Source organism: Staurois parvus, unplaced genomic scaffold (genome assembly GCF_062004578.1).
Source record: "Staurois parvus isolate SC_StPar_1 unplaced genomic scaffold, SC_StPar_1.0 ptg001011l, whole genome shotgun sequence".
In the NCBI taxonomy this organism is placed as follows: domain Eukaryota; kingdom Metazoa; phylum Chordata; class Amphibia; order Anura; family Ranidae; genus Staurois; species Staurois parvus.
The window spans coordinates 327,685-342,678 of NW_028318807.1; the positions used below are offsets into that span (position 1 = coordinate 327,685).

The 14,994-nt window shown below is 45.2% G+C and overlaps 1 protein-coding gene across 1 annotated transcript; it reads right to left on the bottom strand.

The window, feature by feature from the left end:
• Positions 1 to 6,949: 6,949 nt before the first annotated feature.
• Positions 6,950 to 13,937, bottom strand: LOC149441221 (uncharacterized). Its single transcript, XM_089657585.1, has 4 exons — positions 13,861 to 13,937; positions 12,314 to 12,520; positions 12,064 to 12,205; positions 6,950 to 8,157 (listed from the first exon to the last, which is right to left on the bottom strand). Exons 2-4 carry the CDS (start codon positions 12,446 to 12,448, stop codon positions 7,382 to 7,384), a joined length of 1,053 nt encoding a protein of 350 aa, XP_089513711.1. The 5' UTR covers positions 12,449 to 12,520; positions 13,861 to 13,937; the 3' UTR covers positions 6,950 to 7,381.
• Positions 13,938 to 14,994: the final 1,057 nt, after the last annotated feature.

Here is a 14,994-nt window from a genome sequence, read left to right on the forward strand (position 1 = left end):
CCAAACACAAAAAGGTCTATAAGGCTCTCCCACAGCAATCCAGGCCCACCAAAGTCAAGTCCCTCAGGTGAGCTCTCTGTTGACACCCCTAAATATTCCTGCTCTGCGTACCACCGCAGAGCCCGATATCGATTGTCCAGTTCTATCTCCTGCTGGACCAATCTGTCCAACTCAGCCAACAAATGCTCCTGAGGTTGCTTTCCCAGGAATGGCATCTGTAACTTCCGATGGTCCCTGACCCGTTCCCCTGGGGTTGGATAGCATTTGCCTTTGTCCATACCAGCAGCCTGGACCGCTCCTCTCCAAAGCACCTCCCAAATCCGCTGCCTGAGCTCCAGGTACTGATCCGTAGACACAGTCCTGGGGTATGTTGCAAGGATGATCTGCAGCAGCCCTGGGAACTCTGATGCCAGGTCCATATCTCCACTGGGGTGACTGACGTCTCCTTTCCTGATCTTGAATCCTGGTGGTGGTTTGGATGTGTTTACAGCTGGAAGCACAATCCCACCGCTTGCCACCAATGTAACGGAACCGGTACCGACCGCACTTGGGTATATTCCGTTATCCTGCAGCTTCCCCTGTCCGAACACCATCCACGGACCACACCCTTGAAACCCCTCAGGAAACAGACAATACCCAGCTCTTCATAATACAGGAAGCCAACAACTTTTATTGTACACAAACAACATGTTTTATACAAAGGGCGGGGAAAGACAACCAGGGACAGGAAACACATCATCAGCCCACCCTATCAGTGGGAAGGGCTACAGTATAGGCAGGAAACACCTCATCACCCCTCCCCATCCAACCAGACACAGAACAATGGGATGCAGCCATGCGGCAAAGGATATTGACCAACCCCCACACCAATACACAAACAGTACATCCCATAATAGTTGGCTGGACAGGAAGACACAGCACCATGGGGGGTAGCACATGGCAAAAAGACAATGGACAGCCATGTGGCCTAGACAAAGGAACACACACTATACACAAGACTCAGACATTCACATACACACCCTGTACCCTTAACAGGCACAGGGTGGGTTAAACATAGGGGGACATGAGCTGACCAAGCGGTCCCCCCACCCCCAAAAGTCACTCCCGTCACATAGATGTGGTAAATTCACATCAGTCCCTAACCCTCAAGGGGCGTACTAAGAGCCCTAACTTACATTCATACATATACTAGGGCCAATTTTGACAGGATCCAATTAACCTACCAGCATGTCTTTAGAGTGTGGGAGGAAACCAGAGTACCTGGAGGAAACACAGGCACAGGGAGAACATGCAAACTCCAGGCAGGAGGTGCCATGGCTGGGATTCAAACCAACAACCCTTGTACTGCCAGGTGGAAATGCTAACCATTTAGCCACTGTGCTACATTCAACTAGAACATGAAATAATCCCCCCAAAAAAATACATAGTCCAAATGTTTTTTGATCAAATACACATTTCACATTTATTTGGACAGCAACAAGTAGCTACATTGAATATCTTGGTGAAAATTAAAAAAAAAAAAAAAAGCAGGATTGATGTTGCTAAAAGAGAACGGTCCTGCTCATAAGAGCTTACAATCTAAAAGATTATACTTCTAATGAACTGTGCTTTCACAGGTTACAGCAGGAAACAGTTAATATGAATCACTTGGGCTTATTCACAAAACAAGCTGCAGATCAAAATATCAACATAAAAAATACATACGTGCCAAAATAAAACACCTCCCACCTCCCCAAATCCCCCACACATACATTTCTCATCAGGTTTGTCTGAAAACTGCATTTCAGTCTAAATAAAGGAAACTTGGAAGAGCAGAGCAATGGACATGTGTTAGGATTACAATGCAAAGATAATAAACACACAATCATTGTACAATAACACACAAACACACCTTAGAAGGAAGAACATGCAAAACATTTACAGCCCACATCAAAACACAGCGTGAGTGTGGCCTGGGGCAATTCACCACAATATCTCTTCTTCCTCAAACCACCACAGACAAGGACTTGCAGAAATAATGTGCCTGTACAAGGCAAAAATCACCCACTACTGCATCTCCTTATATAAGGTAGGCCACACCCACCACTGTCATTCATTGGGTCAGAGAAAGTGTTTGCACCTGATGAATCCTCTTCCCACCTGCGGTAACCCTTGGTATACAGGCCCCACAAATCAGAGTCAGAAAGAAAGCCACAGTGACGTGTACCTGTGCAGCATACAACAGAACATTGAACAGGGATGTGAAAGGGAACCCTATTGGCAATATTTCTTGGCCCTATGGGCACAATTCACTGCAGATTATCGCATGAGTTAAGGCAGTCACATGACCACATCTCGCATGCAATACTGAAAATGTCAATTCACTTTTGCTAGTATGCGGCATTTCCCATAAATCGGAAAAACACTCAGGAAATCAAACATAAAAAGGCCTTACACCCCGGTCACATCAAAGCTAATTTAGAAATTATATGACGTACAGTGAAGATGCCGATTTCCTTGCGACATCTGACACAGATATCTATGAAAATCATCACAAAAGTAGTACATGTACTACTATAAAAATCAGTCAGAAATGCACCCATGTGACTGCTCTAATAGCAGACAATAGGGTGCGACTTGGCATACGACTCACATGCCACGACACACTCAATGTGACCGCTATTAGAGCATTCATATTGGTGTGGTTCAAACTTGGTAGGAGCCACAACAATTTCTAAAGTAATGAGTATGCCGTATCGCATCCTCCCGCACATGCGCAGTTTTTGCGCTTGCAGAGCCATGCAGCGGTGCGATCTGTCACCGGCCGTGTACCTTGGACACGGCTGATGACAGATCTGAGTACCGGCCCCTGTTGCCGGTACCATATGATCTGCTGTGACCAATCACAACAGGTCACATGACAGTTGTATACAATGGATGGCTTCATTCATGCCATCCATTGTATACTAGTGTCCAGCTGTGAATGGTCACAGCAATCACATGTACATGTCATGTGATTAGCTGTGGCCAAATCACAGCTAAGCACAAAAAAACCCCTGAATGAATCGATGTCATTCAGGTAAATGCTTGCTTATAGCAAAGTAATTCTTTGCTATAAGCAAATTGTGTAAAAAGAGAAAAAAAAATACTGATCACTTCCCCAAAGTAGTACAATGTTACTATTGTAACATTGTACTACTTTGGACATAGTGAAATATGAAAATAAAATCTTAAAAAAAGAAAACAATTTAATAAAAAATTTCAAATAATAAAAAAATGTAAAAAAATTTAAAAAAATATATATTTTTTTCATACTGTCACCAGTGTCCCTGATCACCGCCATGCCAGTTATATGATGACGCTGTACTGCACTGGTGACAGTATGAAAAAAAAATTGTGAAAATAATTTTTTGCATTTTTTCATTTTCCAAAAAATTATGACAAAAAAAATACAACTTCAAAAACTCGCCATTCCTCTTATGAAGTATGTCGGACTGTCTACTCTGCAAAAAGGGGTCATTTGGGGGATATCTGTACCGTCCTGACATTTGGGGGATATCTGTACTGTCCTGACATTTGGGGGATATCTGTACCATCCCGACATTTGGGGGATATCTGTACCGTCCTGACATTTGGGGGATATCTGTACTGTCCTGACATTTAGGGGATATCTGTACCGTCCTGACATTTGGGGGATATCTGTACTGTCCTGACATTTGGGGGATATCTGTACCGTCCTGACATTTAGGGGATATCTGTACCGTCCTGACATTTGGGGGATATCTGTACTGTCCTGATATTTGGGGGATATCTGTACCGTCCTGACATTTGGGGGATATCTGTACTATTCTGACATTCTTGGACCTCAAGAAATTAGATTGGCCGTCAGTAGTTCAGGATTGATCAATATTCAGATCTATACCATAGTTTGTGAACTCTATAACTTTCCTACAAACTAAATAATACATCCTAATTTGGGTTATTTTCACCAAAGACATGTAGCAGAATACATCTCGGCCTAAATTTATGAAGAACAATTATTTATTTGCAAACTTTTATAACGGAAACAAAGAAAAACATGTTTTTTTTTCAAAATTTTTGGTCTTTTTTTGTTAATTTAGCAAAAAATAAAAACCCCAGTGGTGATTAAATACCCCCAAAAGAAAGCTGTAGTTGTGTGTAGAAAATGATAAAATTTTAGTTTGGGTACAGTGTTGTATGACCGCACAATTGTCATTCGAAGTGTGAGAGTGCTGAAATGTGAAAAATGGCCTGGGCAGGAAGGAGGAAAATTGCCCGGTATTGAAATGGTTAATATTGATATTAAGCTTCTCACCAAAATCCTTTCTACCCGCTTGAATCCGATGATTGGCTCACTAATTCATAATGACCAGATGAATTTCATCCCATCCCGGCAAGCAGTTGATAATATACGTCGTGTGACCCCTCTCCCACATTGCCCATACTCGCAAAATTCCCACATTTCCTCTCCTTAGATATTAGAAAAGCTTTTGACACTGTTTCCTGGTCCTTTCTTGACTTTATTTTGCGTCGTTGGGGATTTGGTCCTCACTTCCTGACTTGGATTTCTTCCTTATATAGTATTCCCTCTGCCCAAATCCGTTACTTGGGACACAAATCAACATCCTTCCCGATTGCTTGGGATATTCGACAGGGATGCCCACTCCTGCCGATACTCTTCATCCTTGTAATTGAACCTTTAGCCCTTTTTGATTAGAGCAGATCCAGATATACGAGGCCTAGAGGTAGGTGGGGTTCAACACAAACTCTGTCTCTTTGCTGACGACATTTCCCTTTTTATGACCTCTCTGCTTACCTCCGCCCCACCCCTACTTTGGCTTCTTCATGATTTTGGTCTTATCTCGGGTCTTCAAATCAATTCCCAAAAATCTACAATTCTGAATATCTCCCTTTCTCCCCAGGAGGCCCTACATCTACAGTAAGTTCTCCCCTTTTCTTGGTCCCAGCATGCTATCCCTTATCTAGGTATTAAATTGACAGCCTCCTTATCTGACTTATACTCCGCTAACTTTTTTCCAATGCTTTCTCACCTTATTGGTCTTATACGCATTTGGTCTTCTCTTCCTCTGGCGTGGATGGGAAGAATCACAGTGGTCAAGATGTCCATTTTACCTAAGATCCTCTATCTCTTCAGAGTTCTCCCCATTCCCGTCCCAGCTCACTATCTTCGCACGTTGCAACGTCGGGCCCATGCTTATACCTGGGGTTCTGTCCGTCCTCATGTTTCTCGTACTACCATCCATATGCCCAAGTTAAAAGGTGGTTTGGGTCTACCAGATTTCACAAAATATTATCAAGCAGCCCAACTAGCGCAGCTTCCTAAATATCATGCTTCCTACAAGATCCCTTTATGGGTCGCCTTAGAATCAGTTGACATTGATCCCCTCTCATTAGCCAACCTTCTATGGCTTCATCCCTCAGATCGTCACGCGATCCGGAACCCAATCGCCTCACACTTTATTGCCCTTTGGGATAGGCTCAAAACTCATTACCCTCTCCAATCGCCCCACAATCCCCTTCTTTCCTATCTCCACAACCCAGCCTTCCCCCCTGCCTGGTCTTCCCCGAAATCTTTCTTCCATTGGTCCTCCGCAAATCTCCTTAGAGATCACCATTTTTTTGCCCAATACAGGTATCAAATCCTTCTCATCCCTCCAGGAATCTTACTCCCTACCCGCATCTGAAGTTTTTCGCTACCTCCAACTTAAGCACTTCTATTCCCCCCTTTCCTCTACCCCTGGCTCCATTAGAACCATGACTGTTATTGTAAGCACTTGTAAGAAAGACCCACATAGGCGGGGCATCATCTCCACTCTTTACAACTTACTCACAACTCCTGAATCCTTCTCAGGCTCTTTATATGTCGCCAAGTGGGAAAGGGACCTAGGCTCCAAGTTGACCCCTGATGATTGGGACCGTATCTGGCAAGAGACCAAATCTTCCTCACAGAATGTGGTAGCAGTGTAAACTAATTATGGGGTTCTATCCTGACGGTATTTAGTCCCGGCTAGGATAGCAAAATATACCCCTGGTTACTCCCCAGAGTGCTTCCTAGGCTGTGCGATGACTGGTACATTTTTTCACATTTGGTGGTCCTGTCCAGTTGTCCATACTTTCTAGGATGGTATCTTTCACGTTTTATACTCTCTTTCAAAAGCCATTGTCACCTACTCCGAACTCCACTCTATTCAATCTGCGACCTTCTTCGATCTCTAAACTCCAATTTAAGCTTTTTCTACAGATCACAACCACAGCCAAGCAAATTATAGCAAAATCTTGGAAATCCCCGTCACATTGGCAGTCAGAACAAGGTGACACAGGCCATGATACACACCAAAGTGGAAGCTGCCGTCACAGACACCGTTCCTAAATTCCTGTTAATTTGATCCCCCCTGGATTGATCACTTTCTTCCTCCGGGGTTTGATGAATGTTTGCTTCTTCCCTAATACTTTTCTCTCCTAGAAAGTTACCCGGCACCTTGGTTTGGTCCCATGTCCCCTTTTTCTTTCTTGGAAGTCACACACTCTGCTTCTTCCCTCCCCCCTCTTTTGCTCCCTTTTCCCCCCTTTTTTCTTTTCCTTACCTTTTCTTGAGGTTTTTTTACCTACATTTGCAATGTTTGAATTACCCCGATGGGCCTTAGTCCATAAATGCTATTTGTGATCTGTATTGTGAAGGACTTTAGCACTCTGCTGGCTTTTCTATACCCTTAAATCCTAATAAAGTGCTTGAACAAAAAAAAAAGTTCAAGTCTAGACCTACTAGCCAGGCAAAAACCTTACTCTGCATCAGTTGTCCCACCAAACCTTGCCCAAATCCACCTCCAACCACACCCCAGGCCCATCCCCCAACCTTGCCCCCCAGCCCTGCCCCCAAACACATGCCTTATGAAATTACATTTTTCTTTAGAATAAAGAGTCCAAAATATAAAAAACAGGAATTATAACATAGCTTTATTATGTCAATTTAAACATCACAGCAATAGCTTAATAGAGTCCAGAGAACAAGTGGTTAACATAAACCAATGTAAACATAACATGAAAATAAGTGTCCCCATCAGAGTCCTCCTTTACATCAGGTGTCCCCATCAGAGTCTCCCTTTACATAAGGTTTTCCAATCACAGCCTCCCTTTATATAAGGTGTCCCCATCAGAGTCCTCCTTTATATAAGGTGTCCCCATCAGAGTTACCCTTTACAAAAGGTGTCCCCATCAGAGTCCCCCTTTACATAAGGTGTTCCAATCACAGCCCCCCTTTACATCAGGTGTCCCCATAAGTGTAACCTCACCCTTCCCCCTATACTCACAGATCTTTTTGTAATTGCAGCTTCTTCTTTTCCTCCTTCAGTCATGTGATAAGTCACATGACAAGGGGAGAGAGGAAAGACACTCTGCCTTCACTCCTTATTGCTGGCTGCTCCCCTGTGTGAGATCTCTGATGTCTGTAAAGATGGGACTTATCTGAAAAACATTTCCCACACTCAGGACAGGAATACGGCTTCTCCCCCGTGTGAGATCTTTGATGTGTGTAAAGATGGGACTTCTGTGAAAAACATTTCCCACACACAGGACAGGAAAATGGTTTCTCCCCCGTGTGACATCTTCGATGTGTGTAAAGATTGGAATTATTAGAAAAAGATTTCCCACACTCAAGACAGGAATATGGCCTCTCCCCCGTGTGACATCTCTGATGTGTGTAAAGATTGTACTTGTCTGAAAAACATTTTCCGCACTCAGGACAGGAATATGGCTTCTCCCCCGTGTGAGACCTCTGATGTATGGAAAGATGAGACTTGCATGAAAAACATTTCCCGCACTCAGGACAGGAAAACAGCTTCTCCCCCGTGTGAGATCTTTTATGCACATTAAGATGGGATTTATAACGGAAACATTTCCCACAATCAGTACAGGAGAACCTCTTCCCTGTTGGAAGGCCGGCCCTGTCCCGCACAGTATGAGGTTCCTCAGGATACGAGGAATCTGATGGTCCATCTACACTGGGTGGTGCCGGATGGACATTGGAAGGAGCCGGGTTTTCTCCTGGACTATACTGTGTGATGTCCTCATCTTCTACTTTCCAGTCTGGAGACAAAGTGAGACAATCCTCGGAGGTTTTCCTCATCTCCCAGCCATGGACTAAAATACAAAGACAAAGAGGATTACTAGACAGGAGCTGATTGGTTCCCCCAAACCAGGACTCCACCCACAACAGTCAGCTTGGTCTCTGAGGAGCTTACAATTTCACCCTCAATGGAACTAGGAAATGGCTCCTTTGATCTCCTACCAGGTCATGTCGTTATTCATGGCGGTGGCAGTGGACAAGGTATACTTCGACAGAGGGGTGGCGGTGGACGTGGTATACTTGGACAGAGGGGTGGCGGTGGACGTGGTATACTTAGACAGAGGGGTGGCGGTGGACGTGGTATACTTTGACAGAGGGGTGGTGGTGGACGGAGTATACTTGGAAAGAGGGGTGGCTGAGGATGGGGTATACTTCAACAGAGGGGTGGCTGTGGACATGGTATACTTGGACTGAGGGGTGGCGGTGGAAGTGGTATACTTGGACAGAGGGGTGGCGGTGGACATGGTATACTTGGACAAAGGGGGGGCTGTGGACGTGGTATACTTGGACAGAGGGGTGGTGGTGGACGTGGTATACTTGGACAGAGGGGTGGCAGTGGACATGGTATACTTGCACAGAGGGGTGGCGGTGGATGTGGTATACTTGGACAGAGAGGTGGAGGTGGACGTGGTATACTTGGACAGAGGGGTGGTGGTTGACGTGGTATACTTGGACAGAAGGGTGGCGGTGGACGTGGTATACTTGGACACAGTTCCCCACACATGGCTAATGTATAAGGTAAAGTCTACAGGCTGGGAAAATCTGAATGTAAATGGATAGAAAACTGGCTGAAAGGTGGTATTCAGAGAGTAGTGGTTAATGATTCATACTCTGAATGGTCTGGGGGTTTCAGTGGTGTACCCCAAGGTTCAGTGTTATTAATGGGGTACCCCAAGGCTCAGTGTTATTAGTGGGGTACCCCAAGGTTCAGTGTTATTAGTGGGGTACCCCAAGGTTCATTGTGATTAGCGGTGTACCCCAAGATTCAATGTTATTAGTGGTGTACCCCAAGGTTCAGTGTCATCAGTGGTGTACCCCAAGGTTCAGTATTATTAGTGGTGTACCCCAAGGTTCAGTGTTATTAGTGGGGTACCCCAAGGTTCAGTATTATTAGTGGTGTACCCCAAGGTTAAGTGTTATTAGTGGGGTACCCCAAGGTTAAGTGTTATTAGTGGGGTACCCCAAGGTTCAGTGTTATTAGTGCGGTACCCCAAGGTTCAGTATTATTAGTGGTGTACCCCAAGGTTAAGTGTTATTAGTGGGGTACCCCAAGGCTCAGTGTTATTAGTGGGGTACCCCAAGGTTCAGTGTTATTAGTGGGGTACCCCAAGGTTCAGTGTTATTAGCTGGTTCCCGCCCGGCCTATGGCCAGATAGTGGCCAGGCGAGCACCTCGTCCCCCCAGGTGGAAGCCATATGGCGTCCTTCCAGGCATGCGCAGTTTTCATGCCCACAGAGCCACGCAGCAGCGTGATCTGTCACCGGCCATGTACCTCGAACACGGCCAATGACAGATCTGTGTACCGGCTCCATTGTCAGTACCATGTGACCTGCTGTGACCAATCACTGCAGGTCACATGACAGTTGTATACAATGGATGGCTTCATTTTCTTCCCAAAAAAAGAACAAAAATTTTGAAATAAAAACTTGTTTTTCTTTGTTTCTGTTATAAAAGTTTGCAATTAAATAATTGTTCTTCATAAATTTAGGCCGAGATGTATTCTGCTACATGTCTTTGGTGAAAATAACCCAAATTAGGATTTATGATTTAGTCTGAAGGGAAGTTATAGAGTTCACAAAGTATGGGAGATATCTGAAAACTGATCAATCCTGAAGTACTGACAGCCAATCTAATTTCTTGAGGTCCAAGAATGTCAGAACAGTACAGATATCCCCCAAATGTCAGGACAGTACAGATATCCCCCAAATGTCAGGACGGTACAGATATCCCCCAAATGTCAGGACGGTACAGATATCCCCCAAATGTCAGAACAGTACAGATATCCCCCAAATGTCAGGACGGTACAGATATCCCCCAAATGTCAGGACACTACAGATATCCCCCAAATGTCAGGACGGTACAGATATCCCCCAAATGTCAGGACGGTACAGATATCCCCCAAATGTCAGGACGGTACAGATATCCCCCAAATGTCAGGACGGTACAGATGTCCCCCAAATGTCAGGACAGTACAGATATCCCCCAAATGTCAGGACAGTACAGATATCCCCCAAATGTCAGGATAGTTTTAGTTTGGGAACAATGTTGTATGACCGCGCAATTGTCATTCCAAGTGTGAGAGCGCTGAAACCTGAAAATCGGCCAGGGCAGGAAGGGGGTAGAAGTGCCAGATATGGAAGGGGTTAGTGGGGTACCCCAAGGTTCAGTGTTGTTAGTGAGGTACCGCAGGGTTCAGTGATATTAGTAGGGTTCTCCAAGGTTCAGTGTTGGGACCCCAACTTATTAATATATTTATAAACAATATCAGGTCTGATATTAAAACTCCCAAGGGGGATATGATCTCCATGTATAATACGTAAGGGGGGATATGATCTCCGTGTATAATACATAAGGGGGGATATGATCTCCGTGTATAATACATAAGGGGGGATATGATCTCCATGTATAATACATAAGGGGGGATATGATCTCCATGTATAATACATAAGGGGGGATATGATCTCCATGTATAATACATAAGGGGGGATATGATCTCCATGTATAATACATAAGGGGGGATATGATCTCCATGTATAATACATAAGGGGGGGATATGATCTCCATGTATAATACATAAGGGGGGATATGATCTCCATGTATAATACATAAGGGGGGGATATGATCTCCATGTATAATACATAAGGGGGATATGATCTCCATGTATAATACATAAGGGGGGATATGATCTCCATGTATAATACATAAGGGGGGATATGATCTCCATGTATAATACATAAGGGGGGGATATGATCTCCATGTATAATACATAAGGGGGATATGATCTCCATGTATAATACATAAGGGGGATATGATCTCCATGTATAATACATAAGGGGGGGATATGATCTCCATGTATAATACATAAGGGGGGATATGATCTCCATGTATAATACATAAGGGGGGATATGATCTCCATGTATAATACATAAGGGGGGATATGATCTCCATGTATAATACATAAGGGGGGATATGATCTCCATGTATAATACATAAGGGGGGATTGCTGTAGGAAAGTCCTGGATCCTTTCTTGGATATACAGAATATAACTGGATATAAGATTTATAGGGAAAGTTGATCCAGGGAATATCCGATTGCCTCTCGGGGGGTCAGGAAGGAATTTTTTCCCCTGCAGGAGCAGATTGGATCGTGCTTTGCTGGGTTTTGCCTTCTGGTGGATCAGCTGTGGGTGTCGGATTATAACTTTTATTATTAATGGTTCAACTAGATGGATGTCTTTTTTCAGCCAGACTAACTATGTAACTATGTAGGTCCCACACCGCTGCCTCCCATCTCCTGAGACTGCACTCAGTGACTTGGGTCTGAGACACTACAGACATATCCCTCCACCCGGCACAGCCAGCAGATAACAGAGAAGGTCCCCTGGAGGAGTCAGGCACAAGGCAGGAGACCCCAGTCACATGTCCTGGGTGCCTACATTATGCAATGCTTAGAGTAAAAATCAACATTTTGCTGCCAGCTGAACCCCAGAACCTCCATAAATCCAGTCTAGAGACATAAATTGTGTCTGCAGCACAGAGAAGGAAGATTATCCGAGAGAAATCCAGGAATACAGGACGGGGAACACAGCTCAGGAAAGTGACCAGGGGATTACAGGCTGATATCACCCAGTCCCCGCCCTACTCTGGACCAATCAGTGAGCAGTATGGGTGGAGGAATGGATTTAGTGTTCATGACCCACCTGTGCTGATCTCTGTAGGAGTGTCCTCCTCTATAAATGTCCCCATTATTCCATCCTCCTCCATAGACTGCTGATCATCCCTCACATACGCCTCTTCTTCTTCTGCTTTCACCTCAAATTCTATATCGATTGGATCTCCACTCTAAATAAAAAAATGATAAAGAATATCATCTGTAATTTATAAGTTCACATTAAAAAATCCACAAATTGTCTCCATGAGTCCATGTTCTAGATACTCTGTCCCACTGACCTTGTAATACTGAGGGATGGTGTGACCTTCCTGTGTGGAATCCCGGGAATACAGAGTACGGGGACATCTCTCTGGTGGGTTCCTGGTATTAGGTGGCTCCATCATATCCTTGTGTCCTTCTGAAAACTCCTCCATCACTCCATACTCCTCATCCTCCTCTTTATACTCTTCTTTAACATCAATATTATCATCCCCGAGGATTCCACTCTGAAAGATATAATAAAACATTCATTGTAACAAACATGCTGTGTATAAATCACAACTACCAATAATTTTGGTTAATATATATGTCCTATGACATCACACTGACCTCACAGCTCCTCCTCCCAATGCCCCTCCATCCAGAGTCAGAGAATCCTATGACAGATAGACTCTGGATGGAGGGACATTGGGAGGAGGAGCTGTGAGGTCAGTGTGATGTCATAGAACATATAGACTCTGGATGGAGGGACATTGGGAGGAGGAGCTGTGAGGTCAGTGTGATGTCATAGGATTCTGACTCTGAATGGAGGGACATTGGGAGGAGGAGCTGTGAGGTCAGTGTGATGTCATATAATTCTCTGACTCTGAATGGAGGGACATTGGGAGGAGGAGCTGTGAGGTCAGTGTGATGTCATAGGACATATAGATTCTGGATGGAGGGACATTTGGATGGGGAGATTTGAGGGGTCCTCTATATGAGGCTCCCATGCAAACCAAATCCTTGTTCCTGGGTGCGTCCTACCTCTCCTAAACTGAAGAGTGACCTTTGACCTTTACCATCCAGAAATCTGTCCGGAATCTGTGGAAGTAAGCTGTCATGTGATCAGGTGACGTGCGGAGGAACGGAGTGTAAATAGCAGACAATTGTTTCCAGAGCCCCTAATAATGGGGATGGATTTGGCGGCGTGCTGGTGCCAAGTTTCCTCCCCCCAGGGTCACTGCAGGTGTGGAGAAAAGCTGTGTAAGAGGATATGGAGGAGAGATGAGGAGGAGATCCAGGAATCAGGAGAAAGGTCAGGGCAAGCAACAGACGAGCGCATCCAAGAGACCAAGCCGGGGTCACTACACAGAAAATCAATCCAAGGAAACAACAGGCAGGACGAGGAATAGCAAGAAGGAGCTGAGAGACAAATGAGAATATTGCTCAGCCAATGGGAGATGATCTCAGCATGACTTCCATCATGAAGGAGATGAGGGGGAGGGAAGGAAGTCACTGAAGGTGACCATAGATCCATGGAAATTCAGCTGGTTCAGCAGGGATCGCTCACATTTCCATCCATGTGTGGCCACTGCCGGATAAAAGCCACTCCCCCAGCGGCTGCAGCCAATAGCTTCAGTGCTGATCCGTGTATTCTGAGAGCGGAGGAGTCCCCCCCATTGTCAGAATACAAGAGTGCAGCGGGGAGGATTCCCCCATCCACCTCCAATGTGTGGATGGGGGAATCACTTCAGTTTTTATGTTCATCCCGCTGGCTGAACGATAAAACTGAACCATGTAGGCCAGCTTTGGGAGCAAATATATTATCATCAACTCCTCCCCCTGAAGGGGTTCATCTACGTATTACCTCCTCTGCTGCCAGATCCAGGAGTGTATCCTCTCTGCTTCCTCATTAATGGAACTGCCTGTCTATACCTGACATCACTTCCTGTCTTCATCTGACATCACTTCCTGTTGGTCTTCCATAGAGACTTCCTGTCTGGGTAGAAGTGAGATCCCCACCTTGTGGAGCTCAGAGGAACTGCAGCCCCGAGAAGCGTCTGGTAGTGTGACCCCGGCCTTGTGCTGGGTGTGTATGGACTGTAGATCCTTATAGAGGGGTCACCTCCACTCCCACCAAGGGGGACAGAAATATATGATTGCTCGGGGGGGATTTTGGCCCCTCTGATTTTGCAGTAAATGTGATTGCATTAGTCCCGTTGATTTTCGTATTTCCATGTAATAAAAGGTGTCACATGATGTCGGGTTCCCCTTTCTCTCCTCCCTGAGTGTGTATTTAGAGGCGGAGCTCCTGCTGGAATGGCGGTTGGAGGCGGAGTCTAGGAGGGAGACTGACAGAACCCGCAGCAGACTTGCAGGAGTGAGCGAGGAGGATCCGGTTCCTTTACCATCGGAGATGAGGAGAGTGTGAAGGATGTTTGTGACTCTGGGAGCTGAAAAGCTGGGAGTCCTATTGGTGTGGTGAGGGGGAAGCACTACTAGGGGGCGCCCTCACCATCCCGTGTACAAGAGGTGGAAGAAGGCGGGGCTACACTACAGCTGACACAGTTTGGAGGGCGGAGCACTTTCACACCTTATCAACTTTTCACTGATTGGTGGATTTTTGGAGTAAAATAGGTGGATTGAAGTAGATGCAAAGTGGAAGCGGTGGACTTGCAGAGAACACTATACTGAGCACACAATATTGTCTGTCTCCATGGATTTGCACAGGATTTGAGATGATTTCCTATAGCAGCAAATCTGATGAGATGAATGAATGTAGCGCCCCCTCCTGGTCAGGTCTAGGATGTGTAGAGTCAGGTAAAGCATAGCTGTGTTTCTCTGCTCACCAGAGAGGCTGTCAGGTAAATTCAGTCGGTATTCTGCTTTACAGAGAGCTGTGATTGATTAGTCAGGTCTGCTCATGCTGCTCTGGTTCTGTTGGAGTTTGTCTGAGTTCTGCCCGCCTTCAGGAAGCTATGAGAGTCTTCCAAAACATGGG